The sequence below is a fragment of the Sceloporus occidentalis genome, unplaced genomic scaffold (assembly GCF_023333645.1).
Source record: "Sceloporus occidentalis isolate IW3139 unplaced genomic scaffold, rSceOcc1.0.p SCAF_10, whole genome shotgun sequence".
Lineage (NCBI taxonomy): Eukaryota > Metazoa > Chordata > Lepidosauria > Squamata > Phrynosomatidae > Sceloporus > Sceloporus occidentalis.
In genome coordinates, this window is record NW_028316990.1 from 6,195,828 (window position 1) to 6,216,866 (window position 21,039).

General features: G+C 42.3%; 1 protein-coding gene across 2 annotated transcripts; it reads left to right on the plus strand.

Moving 5' to 3' along the window:
* Window positions 1-680: 680 nt before the first annotated feature.
* Window positions 681-20,704, plus strand: LOC149305767 (WAP four-disulfide core domain protein 1-like). Of its 2 annotated transcripts, XM_089540518.1 has the most exons (7): window positions 681-760; window positions 7,856-8,327; window positions 15,009-15,204; window positions 16,619-16,702; window positions 17,168-17,308; window positions 18,084-18,125; window positions 19,380-20,704. In XM_089540518.1, the coding sequence occupies exons 2-7, from the start codon at window positions 8,187-8,189 to the stop codon at window positions 19,436-19,438; spliced, it is 663 nt and encodes a 220-aa protein (XP_089396644.1). In that variant the 5' UTR covers window positions 681-760; window positions 7,856-8,186; the 3' UTR covers window positions 19,439-20,704. The 2 variants fall into 2 exon arrangements, with proteins under 2 accessions (XP_089396644.1, XP_089396645.1); XM_089540519.1 differs by lacking the exon at window positions 18,084-18,125.
* The last annotated feature ends 335 nt before the right edge of the window (window positions 20,705-21,039 follow it).

A 21,039-nucleotide genomic window follows, 5' to 3' on the forward strand; every position in this document is an offset into this window, starting at 1 on the left:
CTTTCTTTCAGTTAGTCTCAAAGGTGCAACAAGATCTCTCTACATACTATTTTTCTAAAAACATCAGGAAAGATTTTAACCATTTGTGATATAGGTATAGGTGTGGGTGCGTCGGGGGATAAATGACGTTATATGTTCAAGAACGGAAACTTTAATATATATATATATATATATATATATATATATAAAAGCAAGTAATTTGGATCTTGCAAATGTTACCTTTCTTATGTTACAGATCCCAGAATCCAACTGACATGCTGGTTGCAGGATTCTGGGAACTCTAATCCAAAACGTAATTTTTTCCAAGCTTTGATTTGCTATAGCTCCACTAGAAAGAATTAGGGATGTTTTAGAGAGAATTCCCTTCATATTCATAAAAGCGCAACAGGGTTTGCAGAGACGACAGAAAGAAGAATTTTTGGTTTTTTAAGACTGTCATCATACCCATCAATATACAGCTTTCCAGTGAAGATATTTGCCCCCTGAGTGTCTCTGTTTCATCTCTTTCCCCACTCCTCTCAGACATTTTTGGATAGCTATTACCCATGCATGGAGTAAATAGAAAATTCCTAAGCCTGTTCTAAATTTAGATAAGTTGAGATGTCTCCCTTAACCCGCCTTTAAAAGGAAAGGAATTAGGAATGTGTTGGTGACAAATGTTGTTTAAACTACACGCACATGCACACACACGCACACAGCTTTATTCTCTCCAGCAGCCAGAGAAATGTACAAGAGAAGTGTGGAACAGCCCTGCAAAGAGGTAGGAACCATGATCTTATCCCAGACCTTTATATAAATGAAGATAGGATCTCTAGCTTATTGCAAAGGTGATTAGCCTTCTAGTTAATAGCAAAACTTAATCTGGATCTTAGAACTGTCTGAATAGTACAAGCTTGATCTTTTTCAAAGTTCTCTGAAGCCTAACATGGATCAAAAGATATAGTAATTCCCCCTTCTTCTCTTCTATGCGCCTCTACTCTTATCTCGATTGCTTTGCTCCCAGTCATGTGGAAACTGTATTTAAATTCATGGGTCATGTAAGAAATATTTAGCAGCGTGGATTGTTTGCTTTTCTCATATGCAGGCCAGACTTTTCCACTCTGAATGCCTGACCAGATCAGCTAGGCTAGACTCATATACAGGCAGGGAATATTAGTGCCTATTAAGTACAAGATCAGAAAGTGTAAAGACATAACTCTGAATAGTAAAGTGAGGATAGTCCAAGCCATTGTATCCCCTATTGCCGTGTACGGATGCAAAAGCTGAACAATGAAAAAAGCTAATAGGAAGAAAACAAATTCATTTGAGATGCGGTGCTGGAGAAGAGTGCTGAGGATACTGTGGATGGCCAAGAAGACAAACAAATGGGTTCTAGAACAAATCAAGCTAAAACTCTCTTTGGAATCCAAGATGATTAAATTGAGGCTGCCGTACTTTGGCCACATCATGGGGGGAAATGTAGAGAAGACAATGATGCTATGAAAGGTGGAAGGCAGTAGAAAGAGATGAACCACATGCCAGATGGTTAGATTTGATCAGAGCAGACATGGCACAGCAGTGGAGGACAGGTTCATCTTTGGCCTCATTCCCATTACTTTTTAAACCAGATCCCAAATCAGTTTAAACCTGTCCAAATGAGCCTGGTTCCCACTTGAACTGAATCGCTGAAGCAATTCGGGGAGGGAGTCTATGCACAAGACCCATTTAACCCACATCTTTTTGACGCTGATTTTTCCCCCACATCTTTTTGGATAAATCACTTCAGCACAAGTGTGAACCAGATATGGATTGGAATTGATTTAAATTTGCCCTTTGAACGGCTGGAGTGGGTCCATTTTGAATCGATTCATTCGTGAATGTGAACCACAAGTGGGTTATTTTACAGGGAAAAATGCGATTGGGGCAAATGTAGTGTGAACCACTGTCGAATTGATCCATCGATTCGGATCGCAAACCGATTTATTTGTAAGTGGGAATGAGGCCTATTACAGTCGTACACCAACACAGGTAAAAAGGGGATACAGAATAAAAGAAGGTAATGTTAAAAACAATGGCAAAATCAAGGTAAAAACCAGGTAAAAGCATAGATTAAAAACAGAATAGCCTCAACAGGATTTCTGCCTGTTGGGAATACAAAATAAAAGAAGGTAATGGTAAAAGCAAGGTTAAAAACACTATTTCCTTTTAAAATCTGCTGTGGCAGGGCAAGATTAATACTAGTCTACTGTGGAAGTCATTGCCTGACGGATTTTAACTGCAGCTGCATAGAATCTGGCAACATTATATGTTATATCTGGACTGGTGTCCGAAAGCAGTACGGAAGTGTAGGATTGACTGGTGTGTCCTTGGTGTTTATACAATAGAGAAGAGATAAGGCTGAAGTGGATGTCCCTATAATATGAGCACTGGAGTAATACATACTCTGTTGTTTCTATTTGGCCAGAGTCAGTGGAGGACAGGAGACCTTGGAGCAGGGACGTAGCCAGGATTTTAGGAAGGGGGGGGGGGGTCCAGACTAAGTGCCACCATTATAATGGGGCTTGGGCATGGTGGCACAGCAGCACACACCATTCATTTTTCTAATGGAAGAGGGGGTCCGGAACCCAAGAACCTCCCCCCCGGCTACATCCCTGCTTGGAGATGTCTCAAAGCCGACCTGAGCGCAGTTAACAACAATAACAATTAAGTACTAGGGGAATTGCAATTGTACTTGGAATTGTTCTTTAGGCTAAACGCTTTTCTAGGAGCGCTTCCTTCTTCCCAGGAGCTCTTGCAGTTTTGGGAACTCAGGACAACTGAACTGATGCTGAGAGCCATTTTTGTCCCTTTACTGTTTAGCTGGGACACAGGGTCACATAACCACTGCTCCAAAAGTAATGCAACGGCACTTCTGGTTTCTCTTTTGGTAAAGATTTGGCTAGGGGTTTCTTGTGTTTGGTACAGGTTGAGGAGTGGTGGAGTAATGGGATTGAATCTATCCAAATGCATCATTGCTGAGGCCATTTGGAAAGGATTTAAACATTTGCGGGTGGTTTTTTTTAGTTTAAAAAATGTCATTGGGCTTGGGTGTCTCCTTTTCCCTTGCAACACTGTAAGTCTATATACACCCCCAGAGTAAAGGGACTAGAATTGCTTGCCAACATAATAAGACCCAGAAAGAAGTCCTACTGAGTTCAATGGGACTGAATCCCAAATGAACTGGAATAATCCAAACATGACATCAGAACGGTCACAGGATCCCTCCCTGTGGAGATCTGGCATTCTTTCTTTTTAAAAAACATTCAGGCATTTTGCAGAAGACCCTTTTATTTCAGGAGACATTTAGTCATTGATCATCACCCTCCAACTGCAGTTCTCTGCTTTTAATTTGGCTGCTGGGTTTTGACGTGTTTTTTATTTGGTGCTTTTACGATCCTTTTGCATTGTTCATTTCCTTTACTCTTTTACTGTGCTTCTGTCTTCCTTGCAACTAGTGCCAGCTGGTCGTTTACATATCGGTGGAGCAGTGAATCTGTTCTGTCTTTTAGTCCAAACTTTAAAAGGTTTATCCAAGGTCCCTCAGTGGGTTTCCATGGCTGAGCTGGGATTTGAACCTTGGTCTCCAGCGTCATAATCCTGTGTTCAAACCAATGTACCACAGTGGATCCTATCAATGATTTATACATTTGTAACTTTCCCTATGGGAATTTCTGTGTTCAATTCAAGCTCGTGGAAATGGAGGTATGCATGGAAAGGTACATTTTGCATGGAGGTGCGCAAACATTATGTATTGTGTTGCACAAGCTTGCCATTGGCTGCAATGACTGCATAGCCCAGTTAATGCCTAACGCAGCAGGGGTCCATTTGTACTCAGCCAGCATCAAAATAATAATGCTGCAAAAGGTAACTTACCTTAAGAGATAAATGAGAATGGAAAAGATATTCACTGCACAATCTGGGAAGATGTCACAGCAGGTGCTAAGACAAGAAAATGGATGTGGCATTTAACTCAGCAGTGGGCTCCTTCCCCTTCCCAGAGAGCAATTCCACAGTCTTGTTCAATGTGACCTCTGGGATTTTGATGCCCTCCATAGAAATTCAACAGAAAGATTTCTGTCTCCCATTATGGATCATTGATCACAATGATGTTGTAGGTTTCTGACAGTGGCAGGCATCCTGTGGTGCTTACCGTTGCTTTCATACACATTGGGTTTATGGTAAGGCCCCTAACCCATATTAGCCTTCAGCAGTGTCACCCAGTGGGTTTCATGGCCAAGCAGGAATTGAACCCTGGTTTCGAGAGTCGTAGTCCAACAGTGAAACTATTACGCAATGCTGGCTCTCTTTTTTGGACTACAGCTGCCAAAATACCACAATTGAGAAACTTTCAACAGCCTTGCTGCAGATGCTTCTTAATGCTCAACATTAGATGCCCGTTACATATACAAACCTCCATTGAGAAGTTTCCTATAGCAAACCAAATGAGACAATGTGGAGTTTCTCCCTCCTTTCTCCATCACAATTATAACACAGCATTCCCCAATCTCTTGCCCTTGGATTCTCATCAGCCCTTGTCAATTGTTGTGGAGTCAGCTTCAATCTATAGTGACGCTATGAATGAGAGACCTCCAAAAGCTCCGGTCATCAGCTTGCAAACTCAGCGCAGCTATGGCTTCTTTGAGTAAATCAATTTTGAATTGGAAATTCTTTTCTTATTGCTTTCCACTTTACCAAAGATGATCAACTTTTCCAGTGCAGCATGTTGTCTCATTCCGTCTCCAAAGTATGATAGCTTCACTTTAACTATCTTGGCTTCTAGGAAGAGTTCAGGCTTGATTTGCTCCAAGACCCATTCAAGTGTCTTTTCAGCAGTCCACAATATCATCAGAACTCTTCTCCAGCAGCAATAGCATTTAGCATTTGAATTTCTATACTGCTTATCAGTGATGTCAGCACTCTCTGAGCGGTTTACAATCTGTAAGCCAATTGCCCCCAACAAGGAGCCCTGGTGGCACAGTGGTTAAATATAGCCACAAGGGTGTGACTTCGATCCCAGGCAGGGCTCCAAGGTCCATTCAGCCTCCCATCCTTTCATAGGTTGGTAAAATGGGTAGCCAGCTTATTGGGGGCAATTGGCTTACGCATTGTAAATCACTAGGGGAGTGCTGAGTGCACTGATAAGCGGTATAGAAATGTACTTGCTATTGCTATTGCTATTTGCTGGGTATTCGGCTGTGAGGCTATACAGACCAGTGTTATATGCTGGCCTCAGGGAAGAGTGGGGGCATGGTGTCCACACAATGCACACCCCAATGCTGCCCTGATGCTGCCATCATGCCATGTGCCCAACTGCACAGCAGGGGGCATTACAGCACTCCTTTGGTGCTGTGTCCAGATGATACAGTGCCAAAAGGCACACATTTTGTGGCTCCTTTTTGTGACACGGAAATGCCAGGTCCACGGCATGCAGTTGTCACGGCCCTGATCCAGTGCTGAAAGGGGCAGCAGCAGGTTGCTCTAAAGGGGTAGTCTGTTGAGCCCCTGAGTCATGTATGTAACCAAGATTCTAGACACAGGAGCTCAAGGTAGGCATGGGTATCCACTTGGCCTTTTAGGAGCATGAGGAACATGGAGCAAATCAGTTGAATTGACATTCTTGCATACCAATGGCATATATATGTTTGTCCCTGGCTTCCACTCCACCAAATGCATCTGAGGACGGTAGTCTATGAAAGCTCATGCTGCCAACTTCTTTCTTTCAATTAGTCTCAAAGGTGCTACAGGATCTCTCTGCAGCATGTCCTTACATTCAGCTTGATTCATGATATTGACTTCATTGTACCTTCAGCATCCTCCTCTTGTTGTTGTACATCAGGCTCGAAACTCCAGAATCAAGTCTTCTGTATATCATCAACAAGGCTGCTGTGTGGACAGCTGTCTTTGCCATCTGTGGTGTATGGCTTCCAGATGGCCAAACCAAATCAGAAGAGGGACAGCCTTCGTGTTGAACGGGTCCTTTAAAATCCTGCGATTAAAGCTTTCAGCTCTGTGATGTAGCTTCCCTCTCTCTGAGCTTACCCGCTAATTTCCTCGTTCACTTTCCTCCAGCTACCAGATATATATACAAGACAGAGTAGGAATAAAGAATGGTGTGCATGTCCCTTCAAGCCGCCTGCCAACTTATGGCGACCCAATGAATTCCATATGGTTTTCTTAGGCAAGGAAGACTCAAAGGTAGTTTTGCCAGTGACTTCCTCTGAAATATGGGCTACAGAACCTGTGATTCTCTGGTGGTCTCCCATCCAAGTACTAATCAAGACTCCGCTTACCTTCCCAGATCAGATGGGATCTACTGGTGAATTATTTTGGGTGTTATCCAATGCAAAGATTAGCAATAAATTTAGGACAGACCAATAAAAATACTTTTTCTTCCCTAGCAGTGCAAATCTTCACTTCTTTTGCTTTTGTAGACAGGTATACTTCAGTTAAGGAAGTAGTTCCTGGCCTTTACTATCCCAGGTAGTTGGGATCACCTTTTCCTATGAATGTTTGGGTGCTCCAGTTGCACAGTGGTTCTAAACATTTGAGCCTCCTGATGTTTTGGTCTCGTTTATGGTGAATGGGTAAAGATTCTGGGCATCAAAGTCCCAAACATCTGGAAAACCTAAAAGTTGTGAATCTCTGTACTGCAGAGCTGTAAAAGGCCTTATAGACCATCCTTTTGAGGATGGCTGCCTGTTTTCTGTGCCCCATGTCCACCTTTGATCCATCTGCCAAGCATATTGCAAGAAATCCCAAAGCACCCAGGCTAAGAGGCAGCTTCCTGACGTATCAGCTTTTACTGTCATGCTGGAACTAAAACAAAGCCAACCAGTTGGCTGCAGCCAAAGATTTCTAGAAAACTTCCCTTCAGATTCTACAGATCAGCCATTCTCAACCCAGTTCCTTCTACCTGTGTCCGACTACAAGTCCCATCATGGGGATGGTGGGATTTGTGGTTCAGCATCACTGGAGTGCAACCCAGTTGGGGCAACACTTCACTATTAGACTTTTTCAGCATTGCATGTTTGAAAGTCTCCATGCTCATTTCACCATCCAGGCACTTTAGGGCTTTATGAGAATGCCTGCTTAATGAGAGACACATGGCTTAACTCAGGCAATGTGGTGTTGCATCAGTAAGGAAGGATGGCAAGCTTAACCGGCACACATTTCATAAGAAATAAAGCCCAGTTTCATGGTAAGAACTATTTGACAGTGAAGCAAACTGCCATTGAGGGCGATGGACTCTTCAGTGTCAGCGGTCTTTAACAAAGGCCAGTTGACCATCTTTCAGCAGTGCTATTCCACTGGGTGACCTTGGTCAAGTCACACTCTCTCAGCCTCAGAGAATAGTGGTGGCAATGGCAAAACCCTCCTGAACAAATCTTGCCAAGAAAAGCCTTGGTTTGCCTTGGGTTCTCCATAAGAAATGACTTGAAGGCACACAAACAACAAAAATAACTTCTCCATGCTCTGTGTGTCTTTTGTGTGTATTCTTCATTGCACTGGATACACTAGCATTTCAAATTATTTTTAAAAAGTAGGTAAGAAACAGGACAGCTGTTTCGGAGAGGAATTTTGCTTTGGGAAGTTTGGGAATGCCTCTTGTCGAAGCTTGTCCTGCCTATTCCTTAGAGACCTTAATTTTCCCCCTCCAACTTCTCTCCTTCCCCCTTTTCAGCAGCTGTCATCTGATCCTCTCTTTCTCTCTTTGACTTTGAAAAGGCCTCTCTCTCTCTCTCTCTCTCTCTCTCTCTCTCTCTCTCTCTCTCTCTCTCTGGGAGTGCCAGATGTTGAAACAAAGGTCTAAAAATAATCTTTCCATCTATCTTTCTAGGTGGATGCCAGGGGCACAGCCTCTAAGCAGCTGCAAGACCCAAGGACCTACTTCTACTTTGGAACAAGAAACTTCTGGGACAATTGCAACAACTTGTTGGTCCCCAACGCAAGGCTTCTGCACTTTTCCAAAGAGTGGGTTTGAAATTTCCATTGGGTGGAGGCAGCAGGCAGTCTGAGCTGTACCAGAGGAGTGAACAACCCACCTCCTTTTCCCTTCCTAGGAAATCCAAAGCTGGCTTGATCTTCTACCCTTGGATTTCTTTTCTTTTTCCTTTTCTGGTTTTAATTTCTTTGCTTCTCATGGTGTGAGAAGAGGTGCAGGAGCTACAATGGAGGGCAAACAACATGTGTGCCCCAAATTCTTGGAGGTGATGTTGTGCCTTGCGCTGCTGCTTTCCTGCCCACCTTTGGGATGGGCGAAGAGACGCTGGAGAAGGACGTCGCACCTGAAGCTGGCAGAAAAATACGATGTGAGTAGATCTGCTTTTGAGGATGGAAAGGAAAGCTAGAAGGGGAGGAGGGTATCAAATCCTAGGATGCTAAAGTGGATGATAAAGAGCTTGAGGAGGTCAGGTTTTGGACTACAACTATTGAGGGGGGGGGGATTCTGAGAGTTATCATCAAAAGGATTATAGATGATGATGATGATGATGATGATGATGATGATGATGATGATGATGATGATGATGATTGGTTTTGGACCATTAATTTAGATTCTGTCCTGGAACCTAGAAATAATTGAGCGATTGTTGAATAATGTGGCCTGTTCCAAGTGGCATCACTTTTTTTTTGTAACTGTACTATTTAGACAGATAGATAGATAGATAGATAGATAGATAGATAGATAGACAGACAGACAGACAGACAAATGATAGAATTGGAAGAGACCACAAGGACCATCCAGTCCAACTCCCTGGCCATCCAGCCTCTGCGTAAAGGCCTCCAAGAAAGGAGATAGATAGATAGATAGATAGATAGATAGATAGATAGATAGATAGATAGATAGATAGATGATAGATAGATATCCCCACTCACCCATGAAACCCATAGGATGGCCCTGGGCAAGTCACACTCTCTCAGCCTCAGAGAATGGCAACAGCAAACCCCCTCTGAAGAAACTGGCCAAGAAGGCAATGGCAAGCTGAACAAATCTTGCCAAGAAATGCTTGTCTCTACATGTCTAGCTACTTGCAATCCTCTTGAGATGTTCTGCCATATCTTTGATCTTTTTCTGGGTTTCTTCCAGAATGGTCCACCCATATTTCTTATATACAGCTATCTGTTCTTGTTCTGTATTGGGGGGAAAATTTTGTCCCACACTTTCTGCTCAATCGTATTGGAAGAAGTTATTATATCTTCTCTTCCTTGTCTGACCTTATCCTGAGAGGGCTGTCACCAGGTGTCACTCTGTAGGTATCTCACTTTCCAAGGTCTCTCACCTTGGAAAGGCTCATGTTGCAGTATTTCCCCCAAACCTCTAATTATTTTGGACATTTGGTTTCAGACATGGCCCTGTATAGTTAATGGCTCTCTCGGCACTCCTGTGCTTGCTTAGAACCAAAAAAAAAGATTCTCCATCCTTGTAGCAAAACAGAGGTGAGCACACATGGATGATCAAGGGGACATTGCCATCCCCTTCTGACCATGAATGGGCTGTTTCACCAGCATTTGGAAGAATTTGTAGTCACTTCTGAGCAATTTCAAGTGTGATTTCCTGCTATTTTGGTATGAACATCCACCAAACAATGTTAGAACGCAAAACTTTAACTTCATTTTTTGCATTTCCTCCCCTGACAATTTCCAAACATTTAACCTGAAGAGTTAGGGATTGTGAGAGATGTGAAGTGGAAGAGTGACATAGGATCTCCAAGGCTGACCAGTTCCCAACCTAAGCTAAAATAAGTCCCCTGGGCAAATTAACAATTCTCTAAAGCAGAATATTATGTATGCGATATCATCTGCATATATCTTGATTATCGCCATGTTACCTTTCTATCTCAGTTATTTTGGAGGAAGTAAATGTTTCTTGGGTGAACCAGTCAGTTTTGCTTTCTTGTGCATTCAAAATGCTATGAATTCGAGTACATTCTCATGAGAGATGATCTGAAACAAAATTCTCACCCATCCCTGAGTAAATCCGTTTCCCTTTCTCTTGGGTTTGAATTTTGTGAAGTTTAGTAAAAGAAGACTGGAAATGATTTGAAACAAAACTCTTTCCTAGCCAAAGGAATGGAAAAATTAATTCTACTTTGTCCCACATTCAGATTATGGAAATTCTGGTAAATTGGGATTGAGAATGATTGGAGATGATCTAGTAATGAAGAGAAATTACATCCTTACCCAGAGCAGCTTAACTTTTTAATTTTCTCCTGCATTCAAATTTTGTGATCCTTTTGTATGATCTAACTGAAAACCAATGGAAATGAAATTATCTCCCATTCCAGTTTATTCAGAAAGGAGAACTATTTTCCTATAATGTACCAGGACATAGCTTTAGAGTGATGGTGGACCACAGAGAAAGAAAAGGGGGAAAGAAGGGTGCTGAACCTGTTATTAAAACAACACACTTCCTTCCAAAATTGTTCTGTTAGGCAGCTTTAAAATTAATCTCTCTCTCCTTAGACCAACATAAGTCACCTTGAAATCTTATCCTTTTCATAGGTGAACCCTCTTGCCTGCCTTTTGAGCACTTCCGTTCTTAGTAACCCTAGATAGTCTCCACTCACAATGATGGGAAATGAGCTTTCAAGGAAACGGTAATTAAAAAAGCGGCTTGCCTTTGGAGGCTGAAACAATACTTTTGGACTCCATCCGCTCTACAGGGCCCTTCCTCTCTTGGGACTTCAGTTCCACCCTTGGTTGCAAACCTTGGCTGCGAACCTTTTGAAGCCCTGAGTTCTTTAACCAGGAGGTTAAACGCTTCCCCAAGGGCGGCTTTTAACAGCTGAGGTTGGCATTTCCCTGGATTTGGGTGGATGCGGGTGCATGCTTGAGGATGGGTTAATGCAGAGCCATGCTGTTGGAAAACAGGGGGACTCAGGGGCTGGTGAAAGACGGAGACGCTGGCACAAAGGACCCTTTTACACTGTTGTATGTAGTGTATGTATGTTGTTGCTGTGTGCCTTCAGGTCATTTCCGACTTGTGGTGACCCTAAGGCGAACTGATCCTGGGGCCTCTAGTGCAATGATAGGTAGGCATCAACTTTTAATAATAATAATAATAATTTATATCCCACCTCTCCGGTTGGATTGAGACAGCTTTCACTAAGAATAAAATACAATACAGAATACAATAAAATACCCAATATCCCTCCCTCCAACATAACAATTAAAATACCCAATTACCAATAACAATGATAAATAATATCCAATGATAAAACAACAGAAGACAACGGGAGTCCTGGGTGTTATACACCAGGGTCCACATTAACTTTTGCTAGATCCATTTTGGCTCAGGAAGACACACTGTGTGTTTCAGGAGCCTGTCTTCTTATGTGTGTGCTGTGTGCCTTCAAGTCGTTTCTGACTCATGACGACCCTAACATGGGTTTTTCTTGGCAAGCTTTGTTCAGAGGAGGATTGCCATTGCCATCCCCTGAGGCTGAGAGAGCATGGTCTGCCCAAAGTCACCTATGGCCGAGCAAGGAATTGACCTCTGGCCTCCAGAGTCATAGTCCAACATTCAAACCAATACACCATGCTGGCTTCCCTGTTATCGAACTCCAGTTCCATTTGTTGTGATGTGTTGTGTCATCAAGTCATTTGGTTGGTTGATGCTATTTATAATGATGCTCAGCCAAGATAAAAACAGAATTCTTCCATGCATCGCTGTGCGCATGTGTGTGAAATCAGAAGGAAGACAAGAACAGAACAGGAGCAATGTTCATGCTAAGAGAGCACATGCCAGATGGGCACGGCGCCCAACCCCTTCAGGATATGCTCTTTTTGATCAACGTCGCTTTTGATGAAAGTTTGTTATTTCTACTTCTGCATCATCCAGGTGCTACTGAGTTGGCAAAGATATTAGGTCTCTCTTCAGTGGACAGAAAGGGAAAGGGAAAGGTGGATCCACTGGGAGATGAAATGAAGCCACTGACTCATCTGGTGGAATCTGTTGCTGTTGAGGCTGGCAAAGTGGAAGACAGAAAGTTAGGGCTTAGAGGCTGAGATCTTACGCTTGGCATAAAATTATGCCAGTTTGCCTATGGTGACGTTACTGGCCAATATCTCCCAATGAGGAAATGGAGCATAACTTTACTCTAATAGAGTTAAGTGGGGACTTAATGGTGACCCTAAAGCAGACCTATCATAGGGTTTTCTTGGCAAGATTTGTTTGTACACATGTTCAAATGCCAATTGGGGTGTTTCTGCAAAAATAAAGCAGTTTGATACCATTTTGACTGCCCCTTTTCTGTCCTACAAAATCCCTGGGATTTGTAGTTTGATGAGGCACTAGAGCTCTCTGACAGAGGGAACGATGAGTCTGGTCTAATTCTTTTTCTTTTACACTTAGGTTTCTAGATTATTCTTTGTTGTTGTGTGCCTTCAAGTTGTTTCCAATTTACAGCAACCTTATCATGAGGCTTTCTTGGCAAGTTTCTTCCAAGGGGGTTTGCCATCGCCATCCTCTGAAGCTGAGAGAATGTGACTTGCCAGTGGGTTTTATATGACTGAGCTGGGATTTGAACCCAGGTCTCCAGAGTCATAGTCCAGCACTCAAACCACTACACCACACTGCCTCTCTATTATTATTATTATTATTATTACTCAATTATATCCTGTCCTTCTCCCAATAATGGCACTCAAGATGGCTAACAACGTATTTTAAAACAATACAGATTACAAACTATATAAAAATGTATGGTAATGGTTAGCATTTAATAAGGAGGCTTTGGGCAGTTAGAACAGATTACTGAAAGGGTGCTATGCATTTGTTTGTTTTTAAATGATGGTTGTAAATTGTTTTTAAAGTTGTCCATTGTGAGTATTGCTTGCCTAAGAAAATCCTATGAAACTCATAGGGTTGCGACTAGAAGGCACACATACACACATACTATATTTTCTGCATTGCATTCCTAGCTGCTGGCTTTGCTTCCATTTTTGCAAAGGGAAAGGGTGTGGCAAAAAGAAATCCAATAAATAAATACAATTTAAAAAATAAGTTCCTGGCTGTAGCTGCTGCTCCAGTTATAAAAATGCCACTGAAGCATTTCTGGAGTTCAGGGAACTACATAAATTTGACAACCAGATTAAAGGTGTCTCCCCTCTGCATTTATGTTCAGACTTGTCAAGAACTGAGGAATGGAGGGGAAGGGGGGGACCCAAACCACGTGCCTTGGAACCAAAATGCAAACCCTGAAGGAAATTTGAAACATGCATGCAAGGAAGTAGACTTGGAGCGTCTTAAGGATGTGAAATGCACACTTTCCAACATTCCTTGGAAAAAGAAATAGGGTGTGTGCAACAATATAAAAAATACCTTCCAACTGTCCAGATTTGGCAGGGAGAGTCCCTATTAATTCTCTGTCGTCCTACTATTTTAGCTGCTTTATAAAATGTTCTGGTTTCTCTCTCCTCCTCCCACTTTTCCCCTTCATCCTCAGCTTACTTCAGTTGATGCAAACTGAGTTAAAAGAGCAAAAATAGGTTGCACACCATTAATTCAGCAAGAGAAAGAGAAGAGGAGGGGGTGAGATCTTGCCCTTCCCAGTAGATTCAGGCAAAAGCAAACTGCTGCAGCATCTCTTAGCTTGTCTGTTCTTCATCTTTAGCATCTTTAGCCATACAAGTCCTGGTTTTTATAGCTGAAACATTGTAAGGTGTGTGTGTGTGTGTGTGTGTGTGTGTGTGTGTGTGTATTTTTTAGAGGAAGGACCTGGCAAAACCACTTCTGAGTATTCCTTGCCTAAGAAAAGCCTAAGAAATTCATGGTCCTGTCTACTTCAAGGCACATACACACACATGCATATATTATGGTGGGTCCCTAAATTGTTGTTGGGTAAGGATAGAAATCATACAGCCCTGAAGATAGCGTTGGGCTGAAAGTCTCATCAAGCCTACCCAGCATAGCTCATAGTAAAGGATACTGGGAGTTGCGATCCAAAAACATCTGAAACGTTGCATGGTTATCCATGCTCTTGCAGCCTCTGCAAAGCTATCATTGCTAGCCAGTGTCGCCTAGTGGGCCCTCTGCATAATGCAAGTAACCCTGAAATGCTTAAGAGCAGAAATAAAATAGAGAAAGGTCTTTGCAATACTTCTTTGCAAATACATACACACATTTATACTAATTAAAATACTTGACAGCATTCTCAATTACATATGCTGTTGGGTTTGCAGGTTTGGTGCAATGTTAAAGGGGGGGAGTATGAAATACTGAACTGGAAAAGTTATACAGTCGCCCCTCTGTTTTCACGGACTTGAGATCTGCGGTTTTGCTTATTCACAGAGGGGCAACCTCCATTAAAGTTAATGGTGCACTTCCCCTTGACATGTGCACATGGCCACATGAAGGAGCATGCAACCATTCAAATCTATGGGGCTTGAATATATGCGTATTTCCAAATTCATGGCAGGATCCAGAACGGATCCCTCACGAATTCGGAGGGAGGACTGTACTATGATTGCCTTAAAATCTTGGGCCTCCCTCCCAAAAAATATAAGCGTTCCTTAAAAATACAAAGTTTAAAGTTCAGTGTTTCGATATTAATACTGAGACAAAGTGTATTGTTGTTGTTGTATGCCTTCAAGTTGTGATTCTATGATCCTATCAAAGGGTTTTCATGACAAGTTTATTCAGAAGAGGTTTGCGATTGCCATCCTCTGAGGCTGAGAAAGTGTGACCAAGATCACCCAGTGGGTTTCCATGGCCAAGCTGGGATTTGAACCCTGCTCCCTGGAGTCATAGTTCAACACTCAAACTACTACATCATGCTGATTCTCTGTTGTTGTTGTTGTTGTTATTATTATTATTATTATTATTCAATTATGTCCTGTCCTCCCAATAATGGAGAATATTTTCAATGGAATCTATAGATAAAGAATCCATGGATATGGAGGGATGATTGTAATAATTTCTTTAAAGTAACTGAATAGTTTCAGAGGGGGGAAACACACAACCACACTCTCTCTTTTTCTTCTTCTTCATCCAGGACTATGAGTATCCCCTTCATTCTCATGGCACTCCCTATCAGAAGAATGACCGTTGCCCCCCTCCACCCCAGACTCTGCCGGACCAAGCATGCGAGGTGCCTAGTTGCCGCTCTGACTCCGAGTGCGAGAGACACAAGCGATGCTGCTACAATGGGTGCATCTATGCCTGCTTAGAGTCAGTGCCACCACCTCCAGGTATGCAGCCCATCGATTGTCTTTTGTTGTTGTTGTGTGCCTCCAAGTCATCTTTGAGGTGAACCTAGCATAGGGTTTTCTTGGAAAGTGTCTTCAGAGGTGGTTTGCCATTGCCATCCTCTGAGGCTGGGAAAGGGTGATTGGACCATATTCAGAGCCTTAAAACAGATCTGGGCATGCATCCCCCCCGGCCAGGATCCCCCCTGAGGGAGGTTAAAACATTGATTTCTTTGCCTCCAAATACCCCAGTGCCCTGTGGTGGCTTTTTTTCACCATGCATTTGAGTCCCCTTTCTAAGGCATCCCAAATTCTGTAAGACAACTGAAATGCCATCCAAGATCCTGGATCAAGTAGACAAGCATAATGCTTTGCCCATGCAGTGCCATGCATTTCTTTTGTCCCATCAGGTATCAGGTGCTGCTACTTCGTGGTGGGGAATGGAGTGGAGAGGGAGGTAACTCAGAAATGCTATGTCTGGCCTTGGCTGAAAGGGGGGGACCAAGTATGGACACCCAGAAGATATGTAGCCTCATTTTCCTTCCCCTCTAATCTGAGGGTCTGTGTGTGCCTACAAATCATGGGTATACTTATGGCGATCCAATAATTTCATAGGGTTTTCTGGGGCAAGGAATACTCAGAGGTAGTTTGCTGGTGCTGGAGAAGAGCCCTGAGGATTCTGTGGACAGCCAAAACAAACAAACAAATGGATCCTAGAGCAGATCATGGCAGAAATCTCCTTGGAAGCCAAGATGACACAACGGAGGCTGTCATACTTTGGATACATCATGAGAAAGTTTGAATCATTGGGGGGAAAAACATAATGCTAAGAAAGGTGGAAGGAAGTAGAAAGAGAGGAAGGCCACATGCTATAAGGATGAACTCTATTGAAGAGATATTGAGTATGAGTTTACAGGAGATGAGATGAGTAGTGAAGGACAGGGGGTCTTGGAGATGTCTCATCCATAGGGTCACTATGGGTCAGGATCTACACAAGGGCAGTTAACAATAACAGCACCACAGTTTACCATTGCCTTCCTCTGAAATAGAGCCCATAGTGCCTAGTACTCCTTGGCAGTCTCCTATCCAAGTACTAACCAGGGCTGACCCTTCTTAGCTTCCATGATCAGATGGTGTCTGTTGCCATCAAGGTATTTAGACTTCCAAACCACAAAGATGGTTTGTCTATCATAGTGTTAGTCATCCTTATACCAGGGGTGGAGAACCCCTTTTGCCTGTGGGGCCAAATTCAATTTCAGAAACGTTTTCAGGAACTGAGTTCCAGTTATGTGTGGGGTCAAGTAAATAAGAGGGTGCAACGAAAAATACCAACTACTTTCAGCTGAGGTTCCCTATCATTGACTTATACTATTCTTAACATGCTAATTTCGCACAATAACGTGGTCTCTTTGAAAAGTTTTAGATTGGTTGGTGCAGCCGAAGCCACGTTGGTTGGGAGGCAATGGCTGGTTGCTTGATGGACCTGAGGAAGTTTTACAAGGTAAGGTGGCAGCAAGAAGAAGTAAAAGACATGTGCATTGTTTGGAAACTGGGGAATGGTGGGCAAAGAAGACAAAAGTTTTTGCATATTTGCACTGATTTGGAGATTTTTCACATAACCATTTTGTCTGGATTAAAAGTACTTTGTTTCCAGGCTCCCCCTCAAACCTCACAACTTTTCATGCAAATATACAATAAAATTTAAATCTCAGTGCTATGGAATCCTGGGAATTGAGTTTTGTGAGATATGTAGCCTTCTCTGTCAAAGAACTCTAGTGCCACAACAAACTACAAACTCCAGTATTTCCTAGGATGGAGCCATGAAAGTTAAAACAGTGTCAAGCTGCATTAAGTCTGCACTGTGGCAGCAGCTGCTCATTCCTGGATTAGATCCATCATGGGTTCTGATAGATCTTTGGCCCCACCTGGCTAGGCTCACCATTTGCTTTTCTGTTTCTTCTCATAGCTGAAGCTTGCAGCACCACTGAGGATGGAGATGAGCCCCTACATTGTCCAACAGGATATGAATGTCACATTATCAACCCTGGCAATGCCGCTGAGGGCATCCCCAATAGGGGCCAGTGCATCAAGCTACGAGGAAATTCAGGTATGTTGGCGTGCCATTGTGAACCCAAAGCCCCCTCACCTATGCCAATGGCCAAACCATTTCTTAAGCAAAAGGCAAATATCCAGAAGGGCACTGCTCATGTTAGCTCCACTGTAATAGATGAAGGAGTTGCAAGGCTTAGTATGGACAAGGATGGATGGAAAGTACATTTGTAAATATTTTTAAAATGCATCTCTGGAGTGCCAGAAAACTCTGAAAAGGAGAATTATGGATTCATGAGAATCTTCGGGGACTTATTGTGCACAAAATTCACGCATGAATCTTTGCAATTGGAGACTTATTGTGCACAATATTAACATATGAATCTTTGCAGTTGGAGACTTATTGTGCACAAAATTCACATGAATGTTTGCAGTTGGAGACTTACTGTGCACAAAATTCACTATATGAATGTTTACAGTTGGAGACTTATTGTGCACAAAATTCACACATGAATCTTTGCAACATTCACTATATGATACACAAAAGCTTTTAGGTAGTTTGGCTCTTTTTTATACATATTTCCTGGTTTGACATTCCTGCACGTTAGGCTTTGAGACACTAGATGTCTCCATTGCTGCCTCGCTACAGTAAGTGTAAAAGGAAAGTGAGTTTTTCCTTCACTCTGGTGTTCAGAGCTCCAAATGATCTTTCACTTCTTTTTAAAGTGTTAGAAAATTCAGAAAGATAGGTGAACTGTTTACTGTCAATGCAAAATTGCCATTTGGTCATTTTTTAAAGTTGCTCAACCTTGTTTTGCTTTTTCCTTCTCCAGATGGGTGGAATCTAAGGCCTAAACATTATAAGGAATACTTTGGTAAGATTCCAAGATGATTCCAAAATCGTGGCTAATTCTGCCTTCCTTACTTGATTAAATTAATATGTCTATAGCATAGACATTATAGAATATATTGCATTTTTTGATCAACTGTACTTGAAACTCTGAGAAGTTCAGCACATATCCCAACTCTTCTTGTTTCTTATCAACCATTCACCAATGTTCTATCATGTCATATTGTCCAAAAGGTAGTCAGACGTAGGTTGGGAAAAGAGGCCTGCTCTGTAATGGTTGACAAGACAGAAAATGAGGTTTTCCATTCTTCTGACCTGGGACACATGTGTCTAAGCAACATCAGAATGCGGTTTATGAATGAGAAACAACACACAAGTTAGGAGAGTCTACCACAGATTGCTTTTGTCTGAGCCTACTGGGAAGACCAATACTCTGCCTCCTCTTTTCCTTTGTACTGAGTTAATTAAATGCAAATGCCTTTTGCACTTTGATATCAGTTTGCAGCCATTGAAATAAGCTGAGGACAAAGCGGGAGGAGGAGAGAGAAACTGGGGCATTTTAAAAGCAACCATAAAAGTGGGACAACAGAGGAGTAATTGGGACTATCCCAGCTAAACCGGAATAGTTGGAGGATATCTAATCCAGAGGGCTTCACAGCTCTCTATTTTTGAGAGTATTAAGTGCTTGCAGGAGGTGAGGGCAGAAGCAACAAAGTTCAACAGGATGACATCCTATTATTATTATTTATTATTAACATTTATTTATAGAGTGCTGTGAAGTTTGCATCCGAGGTCCTGACTTTCATTATGAAATTAAATTTCATAAATAAATTTGTCGACTTGAGTCTACTTCCTCAGATGCATTTGAGGAAGTAGGCTCAAGTCTATGGAAGTTCATGTTACCACCTCCTATCTTTCAATTAGTCCCAAAGGTACTACAAGATCCCTTTTGCGTACTGATTTTCCAAACTAACCCAGCTTTGTCTTAATTTTACATTATGATGGTTATCGATATATTTAACCCTATGTGGTTTTAGAACCATTTTAAATTCATTTGGTGTTTTCGCATTGCAAACTTGTTTGGTTCTGTTTTGATTATATAAATTGTCATCATTTTCATTCGCATGTCTTTTGAATCATGTTGTGAGCTACCTTGCAGCCCAGGTCTGGGAGAGCCATGGATTCAAAACCAAAGAGAAACAAATGGAAATGGCTAATATATTCTTTAATAGCCTGGAGTTGCTATTGTCTTCTAACCTTCCACTTATTGCTTTTGCAGGAGGCAGTTCCAATAATGTGGTGGGTTATGTGAAACAGCAACAGAAGCACATCAGTTAATTCAAGTCAAGTCTCAAGGAGAGCGAGTCGTGGAGCGAAAATGCATGAGTACAATATGATTTGCAGTTAGGCTGTTCTACAGTCTAGGATCCTGGTTTCCATCATCATGGACCTCCATCATGGGTTCCTTGAGAGTCCAGCATTGTTCCTGTTGTTTCTCAGGAGCCACAAAACCAACCTGAGGGCCACATCATTCCCATCCCCAATGTAAAGAATATGGAGAGTGTCAGGTTTGCTAGGAGAGAGTGGCTTTTACTCCAGTCTTGGGAAAGTTACTTCTTTGGACTATGGTGAGCCTTCCACATTCGTTGAGGTTAGGGGCACAGGACCCCCATGAAAGTGGAAAACCCACAAATACAAAGACCACTCTTCTTTTTTGTTTAACCTAAGAGAACATCTCTTTAGGAATCTTTAGCTCCTCTAGCGCAACTCTATGGTCAATACCTGTTGGAAGTTGACCATAGAGTTGCACTGGAGGACCTATAAAATGTCGAGAGATGTCCTCCAGAGTGACTCTATGGTCAACTTCCAGCAGAGCGGAGCTGGAGAATGTAGAGATTGCTAGAGAGAACATATTGGTCAGATCTGAGAACATATTGATCAAATCTGTGAATAATCAAATCTGCAAAAGTCAAAACATGGCACGCCAGCTGCACATACTGGCTGCGAAGTTTTGGGTATTATAGTTGAACTAAGTAACATTCCCAAACTCTGTCCTGTTAAGAGTACTCTGTGTGTGTGTGTGTGCCAAATTTAAGCATTTCCTTGTGGGTTTTTTGGGCTATGTGGCCATGTTCTGGAAGAGTTTATTGCTGAAGTTTACCTGAAGATGTCAGCCACAGATCCTGGAGAAACATCAGGAACAAACTCTTCTAGAACATGGCCACATAGCCCCAAAAACCCACAAAAAGCTATGGATGCCGGCCATGAAAGCCTTCGACTTCACATTTCCTTGTGGCATTCTGGATTCAAAAAGATGACCTGTCATGACACTCTGGGTTTCAATGGTTGGGTTCTTTCCAAACACATGGCTGCTAATCCAGTTCTGACTCCTTGTCTTCTCATGCCAGACTCACTCTGGTTGCACTTCCTTATCGCGCTTGTTGAAACTCAGATGGGAAACTGAGTCACACAGACAAAAAAGGGGCCCTGGATAAGCACAGACATGCTAGCATACAACTCCACCACAGTCTTGGATGGTTTTATGACTATGATACATACAGTCACTATTTTGGATGGTATTAAAAGTTCTTATTTTGAACAATATTCTTGTCTCATTCTAAATGCTTTATGAGCTTTGACTTTATTGGTAATAGGAAACTTGTACTGGGAAACCTCCAAGGCACCTTTGCTGTTTATCACCTTCCGCATGTTTTTTTCGTAGTGTTTATAATTTGATTTTTAATGTGTGACCACAAAGAGAAGAAACAGAAAGGAAAGGGAGAGGGAGAGAGAGAGAAAAAGAGAAGGGGAAGTACATGGATTTGGTAAGCCAAAATACTGATATAAATTGATTAAGGATGCATCTGCACTGTAGAAATAATGCAGTTTGGCCTCACTTTAACTGACATGGCCCTATCCAACCCTATTCCTGGGTTTCC

What these genes read in the sequence shown, in the direction of transcription:
- LOC149305767 (XM_089540518.1), top strand. Translation starts at nt 8,187, where the DNA reads ATGGAGGGCAAACAACATGTGTGCCCCAAATTCTTGGAGGTGATGTTG. An exon ending in GTCAGTGCCACCACCTCCAG is followed by an intron (nt 15,205 to 16,618) that starts GTATGCAGCCCA and finishes CTCTTTGAAAAG; the next exon opens with TTTTAGATTGGTTGGTGCAG. An exon ending in ACCTGAGGAAGTTTTACAAG is followed by an intron (nt 16,703 to 17,167) that starts GTAAGGTGGCAG and finishes TTCTTCTCATAG; the next exon opens with CTGAAGCTTGCAGCACCACT.